General features: G+C 46.1%; 1 protein-coding gene across 1 annotated transcript; it reads left to right on the top strand.

Moving 5' to 3' along the window:
- The first annotated feature begins 2,835 nt into the window (after positions 1–2,835).
- Positions 2,836–4,032, top strand: LOC128340678 (testis-specific serine/threonine-protein kinase 6-like). The gene has a single exon (XM_053286119.1). The coding sequence runs from the start codon at positions 2,929–2,931 to the stop codon at positions 3,760–3,762; it is 834 nt and encodes a 277-aa protein (XP_053142094.1). The 5' UTR covers positions 2,836–2,928; the 3' UTR covers positions 3,763–4,032.
- Positions 4,033–18,633: the final 14,601 nt, after the last annotated feature.

Raw genomic sequence — 18,633 nt, 5'->3', positions numbered from 1 at the left:
CTTTCTTTGTGGCCCTCTTCATGTTTTATGTTCAACTTTCATACTATGAGTGTACACAGGTACAGAGCTGTGCACAGGTTTAGTTATTCACATGTTATGTTGAGCACAGGCACAGCAGTCCACCTGAGTCCTCTTCAAACTTTATGAGCACTGTGGGAGCTCACACTTACGAGGGCAAAAGAGAGAAGGAAGTCCTGCCTTTGCACTGTCAATCACCCCCTCAGGCCCAACAAACAGGCTTAGGGTGCTGTCTGAAGGGGAAGGCGCCATAAATGTGTTCAAAGGTGATTCCGTGAGCTGCTCCTATATGTGAGGTGATTCCATGAGCTGTTCATGGAATCACCTTTGAACACGTTTATGGCGCCTTCCCCTTCAGACAAACAGCACTGTAAGCATGTTTGTCAGTCGCGAGGGTGTGGTTGGCAGAGGGGAGGTGGGACTCCCTGCTTTTGCCTGCAGCGCTCATAACGTTTGAAGAGGGCTCAGGTAGACTGCTGTGCCTGTGTTCAACATAACCTGCGAATAACTGCATGGATCTGTAGGTGTGTACACTGTGCTCTCATCGTATGAAAGTTGAACAGAAAATGTGAATAGGGCTACAAACAAAGACGTATTAGACTAGTTTTCTGAAGAGGGCTTTGCTCTCTGTGCCATGCATTTGAGGGGCCTGTACCCAGGTTCGCCTTTTAAGTGAATGCAGGTACAGTGGTTCACACAAAAATATGTACCAGCATGCAGACATTTGTATAACATATTGAGGCGATTCTCATGATCGCCAAAAAGCAGGCTAAGGGAGCCTAGCCCGCTTTTTGGCAATCGTGTGCTGCCACGGGAGCTGTGCAGCTCCCGGCAGCAAACTGCCAAAACTACCCCTCCTGCTAGCGGAGGTGAACGGAGCAAGCACTCCATTAACCTCGGCGTTCTGCTTGTGTGTTGCTGTGGAGCACGGTGGCACATGAGTAGACCCTCTACTGGGAGGCTGCAAGCAGCCTTCTGGGCTCGGGGGTCTCTCCAGGATGCCCCGCCCACTCGTGTGGGGCATCCTGGAACTTCTGGGTGCTGCATGGCCCCCGATCCCCGCAGCCCCTGCCGGCTCCGTGATGGAGCTGGCAGTCGTGTGGGCGGCTGATTCAGCCGCCCAGGGCTGCAGGCTTGTTCGTCTGAGGGGAGAGCGGGCTAAGCCCTCTCTCTCCGCCTAACCCCATCTGGCGAGTCTCACTGATCGTGAGACTCACCTCAGTGTCTGGATGGGCTACAGTCTTTCATGATTCCTAACGCCCAGTCCTAAATACTACAGTACAAGGGACTCTCTTGCTATGAACAGAAGACTCTCCATGAGCACATGGAGCACGTTTCTCTTTCACAACCAGCAAAAGGAATGTTCTGCATGCCCTTACATGCCTGCCTTGCTTGATCACATAGCATTCGTTTGGACGACATGGAAATGGGTGGAAATAGCAGCTTATGCCAGGAGCACATGTTCACCAGGAGACAGCGATTCCTGCCACCTGACTTGCGGCCAGTAGTTTGAACCACCCTCAAAATAAGGAGGCTTCATCAATTCATCTGAGTTATCTAAATATAATTTATGTTCTTTACAGGAAATGTAAATGGAATAAAATCAGAACAAACCCTTTGGGGGACAGTACCATTTCTTCCTTGGAAATTCTTAAAATTCTTTATTCAATTTTAATTATGATATTTATGTTATAGCATATATAGTCCAATGAAAGGTACTGAATGGTACTTCATCATTTAAGGGAGAGACCCATAAACTAGGCAGGATTAGGTTGTTCATCTGCTATCTGTTCTAAGAGATTAAAGGACCCATCTAATTAAAGGATCCTTCTTCAGAAGATGCAAAAACATTCCAAATTCTGACATTTCTTACAGAATGAATTAAAGCATTTATTTCTTCCTGTCAGAAGTTTGACCTTGAGGTCTCTTGAAGATCTTTTTTAGCTTCCTCTTGTTGTCAGGGCAATAATATTATTTGCTGAGATGAAACCATCTGCCTTTGTAATATGCATTAGAATAAATTGTGATGCTAATATATATTAACATAAAATATTTCAAATCCACCATTGCACTTTCAAATGGAGGGCCTATTTACATAATCGAGGGTCTAAACTCCCTAGATTACATTCTTAGCATAAATTGGTTCTGTACTTTAAAATCATTTGGAAAGTTCTTTTTGAAACGTTTTGAAGTAAAACAAAATTCTCTAGGAACTTTTGAAACTCCTGATAAGGAAAAAGTGACTGGAGCGGGGGGCGGGGAGCAAACATACAGCTTCAAAGGACACAATGCCTAGTTATCACTTAGGTGGTAAACTTATGTTTGGGCTGTACCACTTCATACTGCAGGGGCAGTGGGAAGCATTCCTACATATAGAAAACTAGCATGTCAGTGAGAAGGTTAGGCTAGGATTCTCCCTGACCCACTAGCTTTCTAGGTGGAGGGTTGGGGGGCAGGTATTGGAGTAGCATTCAATCATGTGAGCCCATGTTTGCAGTCTGAAGCGGTACAAGCAAGATGCAGGCTTACCATCTTAGGGAGAACTAGGCCCAAGATAGCAATTGAGGAGACTTAAGAGAATGCCTTTGTAAAGAGGATAGTCTCTGTGACCCATCACACTATTTGGTAAGGGAATACAAATCCTTCCAGCTACCCCCAGGAGGTTTCTAAGCTGCACCCACTAGTTCTGGTCTCATAGGTGTTGGCTGCCTGGCTCCTGATGATGCACAGGACATCATAACACATGACACTCCTAGCACTTCACAATACCTGTATGAATAATGATGACTTCGAAGCCAAGTCCTCAGTGGGCACATGGGGAGTGAACGTCTAGAGATGCCACTCACAATGGGTTAAAGCACTGAGCCTCGGAAAGAGAACGAAAGGCCTATCCAGCCCTACCAGGTCATCATGTCACGTCATTCCAAAGGAGATAAGCTTCTAAGCGACCTGGGTTACAAACTGGGCCAAACCCTGGGTGAAGGCAGCTATTCCAAGGTGAGAGTGGCGACCTCTGCCAAGTACAAGGGCCCACTAGCAATCAAAATGGTAGACCGGCGACGGGCCCCCCGGGACTTTGTGGAGAAGTTCCTGCCACGAGAGCTCTCCATCTTGCGAGGGATTCGACACCCACACATTGTACGAGTCTATGAGTTCATTGAAGTCTGCAATGGGACACTCTACATTGTGATGGAAGCGGCATCTACGGACCTCCTGCAGATGGTACAGCAAGTAGGGAAACTACCCTGTGCTCCTGAAGCCCGGGACATCTTTGCCCAGGTCGTGGGTGCTGTGCGCTACCTCCATGACAGGCATTTGGTGCACCGGGACCTCAAGTGTGAGAATGTGTTGCTCACTTCGGATGGCCGCCGAGCAAAACTGACCGACTTTGGCTTTGGGAAGGAGTCACGTGGATACCCAGAACTGAGCACTACCTATTGTGGATCAGCTGCCTATGCCTCCCCTGAGGTGCTGATGGGCATCCCCTACGATCCCAAAAAGTATGATGTGTGGAGCTTGGGCGTCATGCTCTATGTGATGATTACCGGCTGCATGCCCTTTGATGACACCCACATCCATAACATGCCTTGCCGCCAGAAGAAAGGGGTCATGTTCCCTGAAGATGTGCCCACTTTGTCAGAGCCCTGCAAAGCTCTTATCTCTCAACTGCTCCAGTTCAGTCCAGAATCCCGACCTTGTGTGGGACTAGTATCCAAGAACACCTGGCTGAAAGGGGAATCATAAATGGGATGGTCATCCCTACTCTGGTGTCATGTGGTGCAGCCCGGACACCTACTAGTTGCAGCTGCTTCAAGGGGGGATCATGTTAACAGAACTATGCAAGCATATGGTTGCGGACAAGAGGTTTCTGGGAAGTTGACTGTGGGAAGTAAGTGGACAAATTGCTTTGGGGAAAGGAAAACGATTCGGATGTAAGTCCGTCTGATATTAAGGGATTTGCTTCCAACAAATGTATTTAGGTTTGTGGTGCCAATGAGATCTTTTTAAACCCTCTTTCCGGTGTTGGCTGTCATTCTGCTTACGAGTCTGTTTCAGTGGTTGGCAGAGAAAGGCATGCTTCCTATGGACAGGACCAGCTCAGGTTGTTCTCCTTTTTGTCTTGTTTTACGAACATGAGCAGAAAACAGCATCCTGCATGAACGGAGAATGTGGACCAGAACATTTTCAAAGATTCTGGTGTGTACTTCTACTGAGCCAGTATGGTCCAGTGGTTAAAGTGTTGGGCTAGTGCTAGGGAGACCCAGGTTTATATCCTGACTCGGCTGTGAAGGTCAACAGGCCAGTCACTATCTCAGCCTAACGAGGGTTGTCATATGGAAAAGAGGACAGGTCTCCTAAATCTTTAAAAGATACATAGAAGAGGGAATTTCAGCAGGTACCACTTGTCATACAGAGGAAATTTCTGCTGGAAATTCCCTCTCTTGGCATCTGTTAAAGGTACAGGAGACCTCTCCTCTTTTTCCATATGGTAGCCCTCAGTCTAACCTACTTCTCGGGGTTGTTGTGAGCCAGCGTGGTGTAGTGGTTAGAGTGCTGGACTAGGACTGGGGAGACCCGAGTTCAAATCCCCATTCAGCCACGATACTAGCTGGGTGACTCTGGGCCAGTCACTTCTCTCTCAGTCTAACCTACTTCACAGGGTTGTTGTGAGGAGAAACTTAAGTATGTAGTACACCGCTCTGGGCTCCTTGGAGGAAGAGCGGGATATAAATGTAATAAATTAAATAAAATAAATAAAAGGGAGATAATCCTATAGGGCACACTGAACTCCTTGGCCAAAGAGGGATAAAAATGTATAAGTGATGCAGAAGCTGGCCATACTGGAAGTTGTTACAAGAATCTGGAGATACACACTGCCTCCGCTCCAGCCCCCCTTCATTTCTGCTACTTGGAGTCAAGGCTCAGCATTGCCAGGTGACTGCCAGGCCCAGGGTGCCCCACCAGACCACCACCTCTGTGTGCCCTTAGCCTTATGTGATGGTGGTGGCAGTGGGGGCCGAGAGAGTTGCTCCATCGTCACTTCCTCTCTCCCATCCCATCCGCCAAGCTAAGGCCCAACGTCAACCTCTGGAGGCAGGAGGAGGAGGAGGACACGTGGAGGCAGTTTATTGCACAGAGGACAGTCCATGGAGGTTTCTCTGGAACTGGCCCTGGGCCTAGTCTTTCAGGTTTTGCCCCTGGAGTAAAAATACTCAGGGTAATGTTCAGACAGGTTTCATCACCATCTTGAAAATACAAAAGTGTTTATGTGTGCCCTAGAATCTAAAGATTCAGACATTTTCCTAAAGCAAATGGGTGTATTTGAAAGATGTGCATTATGCAAGGGAAAGCAATGAGTCATATTCACTTCCTCTCTCTCCTCCAACATAGCAGCTGATATGAGACAAAAGCTAATTATAAAAGGACTTTGGTAAGGTCTGGGATCCGGTCTCTTAATCCACAAGCATACACATCCTACCTATACCTCAAGCAAATTGAACTCACAGGCTCCACCTGTGCCTATTTACCAGGAACAGTTGCTGTCTTTTGGAATCTGTCCCTGGTAAATCACTGACTGCCCCTGTCTGACTCCAGCTCTTGTCTCTTGGAGCATTTCCAGACAGCAGGGTTTACTGTGGGTTTACTGCGAGTTCACATTTGCCCAAAAAACCTGCCGCAAAAAGTGGATTTTTTAAACCCAGGACATATATCGGGCTGCACGCTAACGCGCAATGAAAACCCCAGATTGTGTCTGGAGTGCTCCATGATAGCTCGTAGGGACTTTGGGGTAAATCTGACCAACGTGTGAACGCAGACCCTCCATTCCGGAGGAGAAGCAAGCTAAAAGCCCCATCTGGAAATGCTCTTGGAACAAAATGTTTTCTTCAACTTTTTAATGCAAGTTTTTCATGTCATTCTTCTGGAGCCAGCTCCCCTCTCCAGGCTCTAGAAATTAAATCTCCAAGTGGGAGCTTGGATACATGATACCTCTAGGGCACCTGCATGGAAATGGGTGCACAACATGAAAGCATGATGCAATGCACAGAATCCAGTGGGTGGAATCCAGCCGTCAGCAGTGTGTAGTAGTGGGGGGGGGGCTAGGACAGTCAACCTCGATACATTACAATTGTATCCCTTCCCTATTTTCATCCGCAAAATGTTGGAGGGTGTGAGGTCGGCTCACCTGCTTTGGTGCTCATATGCTCTGCCTGCCTTTTATTACCCGCTTTTCCATTTGTGGTGTGCTTGTAGTAAGAATTGTACACCATGCCTCCCAGGTTGCTTATCCCCATTCCCGTCAGTTACATGATGCTGGAGCATATTTAAACTTCAAACCTTGCACATATTTACTTTATTCACACGTCTCGAAGTGATCCCTCTCTCTCTCTCTCTCTCTCGCTCTCTCTCGCTCTCTCTCAATGTATTTAAAAGAGAAGAGTGCTATGGAGAGATTATCTATTTATTTTCCTGCATGTTATAAGCTTCAGTTATTTTTACCCAATGTCTAATTTACTGGAGATGATTTTCAGATGTTTCAAGATGATTGGCCCTATTTACAAAATGAATAGCAACGTGATTCTTCCCGCAAATGCCACAGCAACAAGTCTATCCTCCTCCCATTGCAAGAAGACACCATGTGGGAACTTCACCAGGATATAAGGGGACTGGCACTGGATTATGGCTAGCATCCACATGGGACTCTGCAAAAACTCCTAAGGGCAGGGCACGGGTGAATGTATCCATCACATTTATATCCCATCAGAGTCCGACATCCCGACTATATTTACTCAGGACGCTCCCATTGAAATTAAAAGTACAAGCTAGGCATGCCTCCCTTTTTCTTTTCATTTCAGTGGGACCCTCTCAGAGACACTTAATCCGGATGTCAGCAAATGTGTTCTCAATACTCTCACCCAGTTCCATCACCATACTTTCACCAACGACTACCATAGCTTTTGCAGAGAGCCATGACTATTTCATGGATATAAAACATGTGAGTAACATAGATATGGCCATCTGCAAGTGCTGTAGTAAAGCTGTTCCTGAGGACTGAACTACATAATGTTCTTGAGTGACGGTGAGGTCACTTAACTCATGACCTAACGGGGGGTGGGGGGGAGCTGGAGTGAAGACAGGAATCTTCCACTCCTAGATGACCCAAATCCAAGAAGCGCTCTGCCACCCAGGCACCCACATCAGCAGTGTGGCAGCAAACCCAGCAGTGATGGCGGGGGGGCGGCGGGGGGGAGCCAGGGCCACCAAATATCGCACAATGCACTGTGTGAGCAGCACAGTGCATTGGGGAAGCTCTGTGCTGCCTGGCCGCTCCTTCCCCCTGGCTCTATAATAAGGATGGCTGCCAGCAATCTGAGAACTGCCCGCAGCCTGGTGACCCACAGGAGCCTGCACTTGTCCTCCTACCACAAGTTAAACCTGAGTCACAGATCAGGGCTACCCAGGAGAGGAGTGGAAGGATCGGGAGGAATCCCGGGGCTGCAGACGACCACTCTTACCTGGGCTTGCCCTGCCCTACCCTGGCAGGACTGGTCATGAGGATGGTGTGTGTGTGTGTGCATGTGTGTGTGTGTGTGTCCATCATTTCACACACTTCTAGGCAGAATGCCTGGAGTTCAGGGCCTTGTGTATGTCTGAAGCACTGGGCGAGGGGAAAGAAGTGGGTTGCCCTTCAGGTCTTCAAGTCAGTCGTTGTCTGTAGGGCTACTACTATGACAACTGTGACAAATATGTACTGCTTTTCAACAAATGTCCTCAAAGCGGTTTACATAGAAAAATAAAGATGATGGGTGCTACATGATTTCATGTATCCTTGATGCTGCTTCTTATCTGAAATCTCAGCATTGCAAATATGGACCTTGCCATCAGCCTCAGTGGTGGCCCAGAATCCCACCCATCTCTATCTGCCCAGGCTTCTGTGTTGTGCAAAGTTTCCTGCAGAGAACTCTGCAACAGTGATGCTGCTTATGCAAGGGCAGCTTCTCCATTAGAGGTCAAAAAGCATTTCTCGCCCATTTGACAGCAACACACCCTGCTTTGTAGCCACACGGAACCTAGGAAGCTGCCTTATACTCAGTCAGACCATTGGTCTATTTAGCTCAGTATTGTCTACACAGACTGGCAGCGGCTTCTCCAAGGTTGCAGGTAGGAGTCTCTCTCAGCCCTATCTTGGAGATGCTGCCAGGGAGGGAATTTGGAACCTTCTTCATGCAAGCAGGCAGGTGCTCATCCCAGAGCAGCCCCATCCCCTGAGGGGAATATCTTACAGTGCTCACACAGGTAGTCTTCAATTCAGATACAAACCAGGACAGACTCTGCTTAGCAAAGGGGACATGTCATGCTTGCTACCACAAGACCAGCTCCCCAGGATTCCTAAATGAAAGGTTAGCAAGTGGAGGTGACATTAATAACTAGGGTTGCCAACCCTCCAGGATTGGCCTTGGGTCTCCAGAAATGGGGCATCAATCTCCTGGTGACTATTAAAAGCAATTCTGGAGATGTCCATGATTTGATATGAAAAAGATTTCAAAAAATGTTGGGTGGGTACAGGGTGGAAATATCCAGGAAGTGCTTCAGTCAGAGCTTATGACCCAGTTAGTGGTAGATGTGGGTATTTCTTACAAAGATATTTAGGCTTCCATCATCAGGCCATCATTTACCCCAAACATATCCCATTGGCTTCAGTGGGACTGCTCCCTTGTGCATAGTTTCAGGATTGTGGCCTTTATAATGCATCACAATACAATTATGGATCCCCATTATGCACCGTGCACTTACATGTTGCATAATGGGAGCATAATGGGAGTTCTGGGGGACGGGGCTATGCACCCCGGCTCCCGACCCTCTATGTTGCCCGAGGGGGCAGCTGCACATCTGGAAGCAGACCAGCAGCCTGGATTGTCTGCAGGGAGGTAGGAATTTCAAGGCTTCTTCTCCACTCATCCTGCAGCCCTTTCTCACTGATCTTGAGAAAGGACTCACCGATTAGCCTAGGAATGTTGCAAAACTTCATAACTATGTGGTTCATAATGAAAATGTGCACAGTTCATAATGTTCAGGTAGATTATGAACCTAATAGAATTTCCTTTAGAAGTTCTTCTACAGCTCAAAATACAAAGAGAGATTCTGCACATGTAGGGAATGTATTTTTAAGTTATCTTATTTTTTTTTAATCTATTAGATGTTAATGGTAATGCTACGTGCACACACCCCAAGGAGACTTTTTTAAAATTACAGGAAACTAATTAAGATCAGGAAACTCCAGAGCTTTGGGAAGAAAGAAATGGAACTGCACAGCTCTTGAGTAATCTGATGAAGTACTAGGCAACACCACAACCTGAAACCTAGAGCTTACACACACACACACACACACACACACACACACACACACACACACAAGCTCTCTCTGTGTGTTTCCTTTTTCTTTTGGGCTTATGGTGAGGCCAAAAGGTTTCATTCCACAAGCCTCAAAAGCACCAACCTGCATCTCTCAGTTCCTCCCCACCCCCAGCATCTCCCTGGCCATGCGTAGCTGTGTAAATATGTGATTGCATTTTCATTACATTAGACACAGGGGCAGGCAATGTGCAACTCTCCAGATGTCACTGAACTACAACTCCCTCATCATTCCTCTAATAAACTGTGGCTGCGGATGATGGGAATTATAGTTCAGCAACCTCTGGAGAGCCACTCAATGCCTATCCCTGCATTAGAGCTTTCTTGCTCCCCTGCAATTGACAGCCTATTGAGTGGGAGGCTGGGAAATGCTAACAGGATAATAGTCATATCATATGAGTTTTTTCAACTACATATTATCAAGCTGATGTAGGGGAAATATATGGGTCAATGGCATCCACATGCCTCCCAGCAATGTATTTTCAGCCAAAGTTCATTTCTTTATCTGCTACACCACGCTAGCTGTCATCATCACTGAGCTTAAAGTATCATCAAAACATGGTCAGTCTGCTTAAACAGGTAACGTTTGACGCTGAGACTTCTGAGTGATGTGGAGGAGGGGGATATCACAACATACTAGCTGAAATGGCAATACTGCCCTTCCCTCAATTCAGTTACCCTTAGAATGGTCAGCAAGAGTGATGCTACATCAACTTTGTTAGTTTTAAGCACTGAGGTTTTGATCCTAAATTCATTGTGGAGCCAGTGTATTCTAGTAATACAGTGAATACTGGACTTGGGCCAAGGAGGTCTGGGTTCAAATCCCTACTCACCTTGAATCTATCAGTTTGGGTCAGTCATGGCTTCTCAGATACTAGATGGATAGATAACAGCATTAAGCCTCACAAGCTTTATTAATGTATCCATGAGCAGAGTCTCACAATCAGTGAGACCCGGTTTCTGCAGCAGAGCAGGGAGAGCAGGCTAAGCCCGCTCTCTCCGCTCACGATCAGGGAGGGAGCCCTGGGTGGTCGGATCGGCTGCCCACACAATTGCCGGCTCCGTGACGGAGCCGGAGGGGGCTGGGGAGCTCTGGGGCCATGCAGCCCCCGGAAGCTCCAGTATGCCCTGCGCAAGCACGCAGGGCATACTGAGGAGACCCCCGGAGCTGGGGGGGCAGCTTTTCACCTCCCCTCCGGGGGTCTACTCATGAGTAGCCGTGGTGCGGAGCCACACCATGGCTACTCACGATCGGGAAGCCTGGGTTTGTGGAGCACTCGCTCCACAAAACTGGGCTTAGGGGAGGGCTACAAAAGTAGGCTAGCCGCCAGGCTCACCTGCGAGCCCGGTGGTTTACACGAGCAGCAAAAATCGGACTAGGCTCTCCTAGCCTGATTTTTGTTGCTCGTGAGAATAGCCCCCATGTCTACTAATCCATATATGGCAAGAGATTCTCTTACCATAACATAAGTGAGTGCAGTATAAGATTTAGTCCACACGCTACCTTGTACCAGGAGAAATAGTTCCCACCAGCTATTTGCACAGCGGAGATTCAATTTCATACCACCCACAACTGAATTCAGGCCTTTCTTAATATGGCCTAATTATCTGTATATTAATTAAGCATATAAGGGCCAGCCCTGACATTAACTCAACAGGGTGGAATCAATTACCTGTGACTCCTTTTCACACTGCTGTAATAATAGGAATGTTGAGGGAATGTGCAGGGATGACTCCAAGGGGCTTCCCCAAAACATTTCTCACTCCCACATCCACCATATTGGAATTTTGCAGCAAAGTGTCACCCAATATAGTCATGGTATACAATAGTCCTATAGCTTGAATTAAGAGACTCTCGTTCTTTTAAAAAAAGTCTTGTTCAATCTACCCCTAGAACAAGCAGCAGATGCCAGTGCAGCCAGGTAGGTAGGAGTTTCCTCCAGCCTCCCAGGAACCAGGTGAACCCCTTAGCTTCCTTCTGAAATCTGACAAGGTAATGAGAAGTTATGGTCTAGTCCATCACAAAACATTACCCATCAGAAAAGGTTACATCAGCACTGGAATCTGACAGGGTAATGAAAAGTTACGGTCTAGTCCATCATAAAATGTTACCTTTCAAAAAAGCTTGCCCCATTATTGAACTGTAAATGACTACTGGAAAAAACTGAAGTCTGACAGAGTAATGAAAAAAGTATGGTCCAGTCCCTCAAGAGTCTAGTATTTCAGAAAACATTACTGGAAAACACTAAAATCTGATGGAGTAATGAGAAATTATGGTTGAGTACTATCAGAAAACATTACCCATCAGAAAAGCTTTCCCCACTACTGGAATCTGACAGAGTATGGAAAACTTACAGTCTAGCCTATCAGAAAACATTACTTATCAGAAAAGTAAAAGTCCCAGCACCAAAATCTGACAGGCTAATGAAAAATTACATTCTTGCCCATCAGAAAACATTACCAGGTAAAAAATCTGACAGGCTAAGAAAAAATTTCACTACCCCAGCCCAGGTCTAATGAGATTCAGAGCTCCTAGCATTCATTGAGGGCCCATGTCCCATAGGCTACCCCCTAATGACGCCCCTCCTTTGGCCTAATCCAAAAGGACAGCATTTTCTACAAGGAATCTGGCCCATTTTCTGAACAAGTTGGACAATGTCAAGCAAGTTTCATTAATAAGGTAAATAAACTAACAATATTAATTCTCTTACCTCTATAAGTATTTAATATAGAGCAAAATCTTCACTCTCATATAATGTTCTTTGCCTCCCATTTGCTCCCTCAGTTAGTTCTAGAGCAGACCTGCTCAACTTCGGCCCTCTTGTAGATGTTTGCCTACAGCTCCCATAATCCCTAGCTATTGGCCACTGTGGCTGGGAATTATGGGAATTGTCATCCAGAAACAGCTGGGGGGGGGGCTAAGCTGAGCATTCTGAGTTCTAGAATCACCCTGGTCATGGGGGAGGGGCAGTGTGAGCATAGAAAGTAGCCAAGTTGTCTCTTCCTCCCATGTAGCCTTGGGCTCCTGTCCTGTGTTACTGGCCGAGGGATTGGACAGGTTGACAGGTTGACTACTGCCAGTAATTTTGATTCAATCAGAAATGAATTGCATCTTGCATCAGAAGACAGCCAGCCCTGTCAGTTCTTGCCACAGCAACTTTGTTGTTTATAGCACAATAAGCCAATTAGCTTCTGTGGTGCTTTTGAGGTTTTATAGAACTGCAGGTATCAAGCAAAACAAAGTACAGAGTTGATTAAAAGTAAAGGTAAAGTGTGCTGTCAAGTCCATTTCAACTCCTGGCGCCCACAGAGCCCTGTGGCTTTCTTTTGATAGAATACAGGAAGGGTTTACCATTGCCTTCTCCCAAGCAGTATGAGATGATGCCTTTCAGCATTTTCCTAATATCGCTGCTGCCTGATATAGTACCAGCGGAACATAGGAACATAGTAAGCTGCCATATACTGAGTCAGACCATAGATCCATCTAGCTCAGTATTGTCTGCACAGACTGGCAGTGGCTTCTCCAAGGTTGCAGGCAGGAATCTCTCTCAGCCCTATCTTGGAGATGCCAGGGAAGGAACTTCGAACCTAGATGCTCTTCCTAGAGCGGCTCCATCCCCTGAGGGGAATATCTTACAGTGCTCACACGTGTAGTCTCCCATTCATATGCAACCAAGGCAGACCCTGCTTCGCTAAGGGGACAAGACATGCTTGCTACTACAGGACCAGCTCTCCTCTCCTAGATTCGAACCGGCCACCTTCTGCTTGTTAGTCAAGCATTTCCCCGCTGCACCACTTAACTCTGTTAAAATATCTGTTTTCTCCTCCCTCTGAATGAGATGGTCCACCTCTGGCTCATGCAATAGCTGGCATCCTGTTTTACCAGATCCTCAGTCTTTCACGACTACTTGGGTACTTTGGCAGAAGGTCAATGAAAGCATTACAGGAAAGAAGTGGTTTGCCCAGATTAGGCACACTGAACTCAGCTGACTGGGTTTGGTCCATTTCTAGGCTTATGGGATGTCTCAGGTGGTAGGCCCAAGGACACTGTGGAGACAGACAACATCAACAAGCTTTATGGGTGAAGAGGGTTGATGAAACTTCTTTTCCCCACCCCCACCCCAGCAAGATTTGCAACAACAGGAGGAAATAGCTTTGCGACAGGTTCACTAATACCTACTTCCTGCCAGGTCAAAAGAATATTTATGTCTCCTCAGATTTTCACTCTGCATCTGCAGCTCATTCTGCTGCTGTTGTTGCTGCTTTGACACAGAAGGAAGCAGAAAAGGGAAATAGAAAGATATCACATACTTCACAGGATGGTGACATGGAAGGCCCCTGTACTGACTCTGTTTCAGACCAAGTGAGATAAACATCAGTGCAATTGTGCTCCTCAGTTATCGTCAGCCCTCAGTTTCAGCTTGGAACATGACACATACAAATCCTGTGGGGTAGTTGATGTACTACTATCGCCCACCCTCAAAAGTGTCAATACAGACATGTTGTTTCTTTTCACATGGCCAACATGAGCCATATTTGTTTTGTATCAATTTTGTGTTGTGAATACTCACCAAGCCTGCATCCAACAGCAAGTAAAATGGCAAGCAACTGGTACAGTTGCCACTTTTTTTCCTGGGCTGGGCTCCTGTGCCTCTAACAGCTGCAAAACAAGCAGAAACCCATTCAGTGAAGATTTTTCCACCATTGTCCATGTTAGGAAAATACACACCACTCTGCCTATCACACCTCTCTTAAAGTCACAGGAACCCTGCCAGAAAAAGAAACAGCAACCCTACTAGATGCTAGTTGCGGAGATAAATTCATTCCAGATGTTTTTCAGCACACCTATGCTGAGCCTGTTTTTGGCTGGGTGAAAGTGTGGAAAAAGGTATGGTGTTAATTGAACAAAAATTGTGGCTATCAAAATGCCTAAAATATGGCATTCTTAAGGTTAATCTTTTCTGGAGGTACTCATCAAAATACACAGACTGATAATTTCCAGGACTGCTAATTAAGCTAGCCCTGGCAATCCAAGGGCTGTTCTCGTTGATAAAAGGAAAGCAAGCAGAACTACACAGAGTGACTTAACAGGCTTACCTTCCTGTGTATGATAAACAAGGATTGCCATGGCAGCAAGAACATTTGGAGGACCTACACCTAAGTGCTTATTAGGCTCCGAAAGCCATTTCCCATTTGAGTCAGTCTGCACAATTATAGGCAGGAATTGCTAAGCCATCATTGTAACAAAAAACCTGATTTTAGCAAGACATAACGACAATTATATAACATTAAGCACAAAGAGCTAAAAGATCACTTTAGGACTGTAATGTTTGCAAAGAAAGACCAGCAGCCATTTTAGAACAACACAATCTGAAGAAGAAGCCTTCCAGGGAAGGCAGTGCTTCTTTATTTAACTCCGCTTCTTAACATGTTAAACCTTTAACCCATTAAGTGCTATACACTAACTATTATGCCACATCTCCCCTTCTTCCATCTTTATAAATCTTAAAACTGTTTTCAACATAAACTCAAAAAGTACCCTTTTCATTTAAAATTAGTGTTTTATGAAAGTAAATGTTCTCCAAATATTTATTTGGCATTTGTGTATATCACAAATTAAGCCTCTGGGGAGGTCTGACATATCTCCCTGAATGGGTGTGTAGTCCCATTCTGTTTTCTTCATGTCTCTCTCAGACTACTGGCTGAACTGGAGATGGCTGTTGTGGCAATCTATCTCCATCTGAAGGTGAAAGGTTCTGAAGATGAACACAATTCCACTGGACACTGCCTAGGGGAGTATTTATGATATAAAATCTAGGTGTTGTAGCTTCCCCCTGCACAATTCCAAATGACTGGGAATTTTGCACCCAAACTCTGTCCCCAGGAAGCAACTTTGATAATGGTTTAATCCTGTGCCTAACATTGGAATTATGTTGCTGTTGTTGCTTCTACTTCACATCCTGCTGTTGAAAGTCTTTCAGATCTGGCCACTGGGGTTGAAGCTTGGAAGGTGCCATTGGTAAGGGGGTTCTTAGTCGATGCCCCATAAGAAGTTATGCCAGTGAAGATCCTGAAGCAAGGGGACTGAATCTATACGCCAACAGAGCTAAATATGAATCATCCCCCTTTCCCAACAACCCTTTCAAAGTGTGCTGCACATTCAACTTCCCCATTGCTTTGAGGGTAATGGGGACTACTGTTCAAGGTCATATGCCTTTGCAAACAGTTTGCAGCTGTAAGAGACATACTGAGGTCTATTGTCCGAAATAAGGTCCATTGTCAGGAACTCCATACCTAGCAAAAATAGCTTTCAGTTTTTGTATGACCTGAAGGGATGAAAGGTAAGTAAGTAAGGCAAGGTCAATATACCTGGAAAAATAATCAAGAACAATAACATATGTGTTCCCTTGCCAGGCAAACAAGTCTGTTGCTATTTGCTGCCAGAGTCTCTCAGGTAGCTTTGTTAAAATTAAAGGTTCAGGGCTCTGTTTTGTTGTTTCACAATTGTCTCACCGTTTCACAAAGGTCTCACAATTGTCTATTTTAAACGTTATGTGCTCTCACTCTGCATTTAGTAATGCCTTGATGGCCTTCATGCATTTTATTTAGTATATCCCTCTGAAGTTCTTTGGGGATTACAATTTGCCACCTTTTCATGAATGAACCATCAATGAGCTGTAGATCATTTTGGTCTGGCCAATAAGGTCTCATTGCCAATGGAAATCACTTCCAGACACCCCATCCTTGTTGGCAGAGGCAAATTTCTGTCTGATATTTGGCATCCCGCATTGTACCATGTGAATTTGCTGGAGTCGTTCTTTTATTGCTGGAAGAGCAGTTTGAATAAAGTCAACATAAACTTTCACATCTGTTGTCAAAGCTTATTCTTCCTTTGACGGCGATAGAGGAACAGGGGCCCTGGAAAGTGCATCTGCTGGTATAAGTTACTTTCCTGGTACATGCTCAATGTCAAACAAAAATATCAGAAGGCAAAATCTTAGAATCCTTAGAGGATGGTCATCCAGGAGTTTTGAGCCATCAGTGTGTATAGTGAATTTTCAGCTTCCTGATAGGGCAGCACATGTCCCAATAACCCCCTGCATGGCACTAGCGTGCACATGGTGACTGCACATGCAGCACATGGTGTTGCTGACCATGCAAATGGCACTCATGCATGTGCAGATGCCATGTGCATGCTGGTGCCATGGGGGGATTATTGGGACACACGTCGCCCCAGCAGGAAGCTGAATGGTGGGGGGGGGCACTGCTCCCTCTAAGGCATGCGCATGTGTGCATGCTCACAAGTTTTTGGATGTCCGCTCAGTTCAATTTAGATCCCACTCAGGTTGGATTAGGAAGGCCCCACTCTGAATGCAGGTGTGCGCACACTGCCTTGATACTGCCACCCAGAACAAAACTCATTCCTCACAGAGATGAGAAAAATTAGAGGCACCATTGGTGAGGGGCTGAGAGCCAAGCGGGCTTCCATGGTGGCACAGTGGTGGCTAAGCCACTGGTTCCGGGCTGGAGCCGGCCGGGCCTTGAGCAGGTGAGTTGCACTATAGGTGAGTGAGGAGGTGAGTTGTGTGGAGGCTTGAGCAGGTGAGTTGCACTATACAGGCACACTGAAGGGGCTCACCCACTCAAGCCTCCAGCAGGCCCAGCCCGGGACCAGCGGTTTAGCCATTGGTGGAGTGGGGGCAGGCATGGCGCTGCTGGGGGTGCCGGTGGGCTGCAGGGAGGCCCTCCAGGACATTTGGAGGCCCCCTCCCTGTGCTGAGGACTGGACTTTGGACTGGAGATCCGGTCCAAAGAGCACCCCTGGTTCCACTGCATCCTCATCACTGGCTTGTAGAATGTCTTCTTAAACCATTTGCAGATTAAGGGGCAATCTGCAGACAGCTGCAAAATGTCCTATTTTATGGCAGTGCCTACATTCCACATCTTTTGCCAGGCATTGTTGCCAAGTATGGAAAGATTTTATACCATAGTGCCCATAAATGCTTTTTCTAGAATTTCTGACTGCTTGACTTTTCCAGATTCCATTAATGGTGATGGTTTAAGTTGATCCCTGGGGTGTAGCTATAATTGAGCGGATGGGTTCAAAGAACCTAAGCTCCTGGGGGCCCCATAGCTCCACCCTTCCCTATTTTCTTTTTTCTATCTTATGTTTCTTTTTTAGGTTGTGAGCCCTTTGGGGACAGTAAACCATTTTATTTATTTATTTATATCTATTTAAACAATAGTGGGAACTTTTGTTGCTAAGTGGTGTATAAAATATTCATTGTATTCATCATATTCATATTTTGTAGGTGTAAATATTTTGCTGTAAACCATCCAGAGATGGAAGTTTGGGGCAGTGTACAAATATAGCAATAGCACTTAGCAATAGCACTTACATTTATATACCGCTCTATAGCTGGAAGCTCTCTAAGCGATTTACACTGATTTAGCATATTGCCCCCCAACATTCTGGGTACTCATTTTACCGACCTCGGAAGGATGGAAGGCTGAGTCAACCTTGAGCCCCTGGTCAGGATCGAACTTGTAACCTTCTGGTTACAGGGCGGCAGTTTTACCATATTAATGAATTAATATTCATTCCACATCAGCAGCAAAGAGCAAGCTGTGACCCTGCCGGTGGGCCCAGGGACATTTGTCCGTTCCCCATCTCTGGTTCAATTATATGACCAGTATTTGCTGTACAGGCTGAACAGTATAGAATAACTGCATTATCATCTAACGATAGTTTGAACCAGCCAAAGACTTTCAAGGGCTTATTATACGTTTCATGCAAATGTATGTAAAGAGACCCAACACTGTTTTGTTTTGAAGGAAAGCTGTTTGAGAGGTGGAACTGAGAGCAGAAAAGTGTGTGTGTGTGTGGTGCATACCATTTCTCTGCCCACTTTAATCCAGGGATGTAGCTATAATTGAGCCAATGGGTTCAAAGAACCCGGCCCCCAAGCTTCTGAGGGCCCCTCAGCACTACCCCTTCCTGTTTCCTTCATTATCTCCATCACTCCGAGGGGCCGCTGGAAAGAGGGACAAACTTGGGCCCCCTCTCCCCTAGCTACGGCCCTGCTTAACCTTCACCCTGCCTGTCATTTCTCTGCTCCAAATTGCACTCCCTCCAGTCTGCTCTCCTCCTGATGGATATTATTTGCTGATTAGGGATTGCTGAGAGAACTTTAATAGTTGTAT

The sequence above is a fragment of the Hemicordylus capensis genome, chromosome 1 (assembly GCF_027244095.1).
Source record: "Hemicordylus capensis ecotype Gifberg chromosome 1, rHemCap1.1.pri, whole genome shotgun sequence".
Taxonomy (NCBI): Eukaryota; Metazoa; Chordata; class Lepidosauria; order Squamata; family Cordylidae; genus Hemicordylus; species Hemicordylus capensis.
The sequence above is the reverse complement of the archived record's forward strand: the minus strand, read 5'-3'. Positions and strand labels throughout refer to the sequence as shown.